Raw genomic sequence first — 2,496 nt, forward strand, 5'->3', positions numbered from 1 at the left:
TGGTGTTTTTGCTATGTATTTGTCTGAATATTTTTTTATTATACCTAAGGCACCTACTATGATAGGAATTGTTTCTGTTTTTAGATTCCACATTCGAGTTACCTCTATTTCCAGGTCTTTGTATAATTATTACTATTATTATTATTATTATTATTATTATTATTATTATTATTATTATTATTATTATTATTATTATTATTGTTATCATTATCATTATTATTTTTATTACTATTATTATTATTATTGTTGTTGTTGTTATTATTATTATTATTATTATTATTATTATTATTATTATTATTATTATTATTATTATTATCATTATTATTATCATCATTATTATTTTAAGTTTGATGTTTAACTTGTAATAGTACAAGTTGACTCCGAGATTCACCCAGAGATATCGAGACACATATTTGGTCTTGCACGAATTAGTTTTCTAGAGAATGTTCAAGAAAACAAGGAAATTATAATTTTGTTTCTAAATTTGAAATTACATAGACAGTATTTTACGTAGGATATCGGAAGTACCCACGACCACTAATTTTTGAATTTCTGGCATACTTATATTTTCTGCTATCTGAGATAGGTAGCAATTAATCTTAGGGCACGTACTTTCTCAGTTTTGGTAGGTCTTGACTGATACATTTATGTCGATTGAGACATTTATATCAATGAGAAGGCACCATTTTTGCCTGAAGACATTCAATATAATGTTGGTCTATTCAAATCTATATTTCTCTCAATTTGAATGGTGAAGTTCCAGAGGTGTGAAATGTTCACACCAGCCTTTATCATGGGGCTGGTCCAAGGTTTTTGCAAACTACCCAGTTGATATACTGTGCTACTCTATCATAGCTGTTGAGATACTCTGTGGGAGCAAAAGGACTGCAAATGGAGACAACATGATCAATGGTCGCATCACCAGATAGTTATATATTCCTTTGATTTCGGAATATGTCTGGCATATGTAAGAATGAATCGTGTCAAGATGATCGTGACATCTACTTAGGGAATCCCTTCATCGACTTTCGAAAATCCGCAACTGTTTTGCAAAATTCAGAGCCGGAAATTATAGCTCAGAAGACGAGCCTCATCGTGGAATATCTCTAGAGCTCGATAAGAACGTCCTGCAAAACACTTGTGGAACAAAATCCCTTCGTAACCGTCGCGGGACTAGCAAAGAAGCTTGGATTAGGTAATTCAACCATTCATAGACACCTATGTGCCATTGAAACAGTAAACTAATTAGGTGACTCTGTTCCTCACAAACTTTCCGTGTTTTAATCGCGCGTAGGGGGTGAATTACTGCGCTTCTTTGCTATTACCTTTCACAAATGAACATTTTATAGACAGGATAGGGACTGGTGACGATAAATGAATTCTCCATAAAAAATTCAAGTGCCGAAGACAGTGTGTAGGAAAGGAGAAACACCGGCACCTCAGGCGAGAGATGGTTTTCACACATGTAAGGTGTTGTTATCAGTTTGCTGGGAAATGAATGTCTTAGTCCACTTTGGACCCGAACCAAACGGAAAAAAGGTCTACTACTATGGGCAGTTTCAGCGGCTTAACTCAGCGCTAGAAAGAACATGGGCATTTTTAATTTTAAGACGAAATATGTTCTTCCACCAGGATAATGCTCGGCCATATATATCGAAGATGACGTTCCAAAGTCTGGGGCAGTTTGAATGGTAAATGATGCCCTACTTACCATATTTGCGAAACAATACACTATCTGATTATGATTTCTTCCGTAATCTTCATTTGGCTGGAAGATATATGAATTCTCGAGACGAGGTCAGTACTAGAGAAGTCTTTTTCGTGAGGGATAAGGACATTTTGAATGAGCAGCCTTGCACGTCTACTAGATAGTAAGAAGAACATTGTAGAAAATGACGTGAGTATATTTTAGATTAAAAATAACGTTATTTATCTTGTCTGAAAAATAAAAGTTGTATAAATGACCGCATTATTAATGGGATGATCTAATGTCACCATAGCCTTCACTCCTCATTATATCTTCGTCTTCATCTAATTCTTGCACATCTACTTCCTTTTCTTCTACATCTGCATCGACGTATTAAAGATTTTGTGACTAATGTTTACTATATTATAACTCACCAATTCTCTTCTATCTTGCAGAAATATATCCAATAATATAATCTCCATTATTGAACCTAGATCATTCGAAAATCTTTCCAATTTAGAGGAGTTGTAAGTTTGATTTCCCTAATAAAATTTTTTTCACTGTATATTTCTACATATTTTGTCTTCCCATTTATCTTTACTCTCTCCTTGATCCTCTCTCACTATGTGTGTGTGTGTGTGTGTGTGTATGTGTGCGCGTGTGTGTGTGCGTGTATGTGAAAATGTTTAAGGATATGAGTGTTTGTGGTTTACACTTGTGTTGTGATTTATATAAATTGATGTGAACAACGTGAAAACTAAAGATTAAAAACAAAATTCTCCAATTCGGGTAATCACCATGTAGGACAA

At 34.0% G+C, this 2,496-nt stretch overlaps 1 protein-coding gene across 1 annotated transcript in view; it reads left to right on the forward strand.

Moving 5' to 3' along the window:
* LOC128251223 (uncharacterized) overlaps window positions 1–2,496 on the forward strand; it is a 65,281-nt gene that overhangs the window by 61,780 nt on the left and 1,005 nt on the right. The window contains exon 4 of the mRNA XM_052977855.1: window positions 2,143–2,214. Within this exon, the coding sequence (XP_052833815.1) occupies window positions 2,143–2,214 (72 nt within the window). The remainder of the gene's footprint in view (window positions 1–2,142; window positions 2,215–2,496) is intronic.

The sequence above is a fragment of the Octopus bimaculoides genome, chromosome 29 (genome assembly GCF_001194135.2).
Source record: "Octopus bimaculoides isolate UCB-OBI-ISO-001 chromosome 29, ASM119413v2, whole genome shotgun sequence".
Lineage (NCBI taxonomy): Eukaryota > Metazoa > Mollusca > Cephalopoda > Octopoda > Octopodidae > Octopus > Octopus bimaculoides.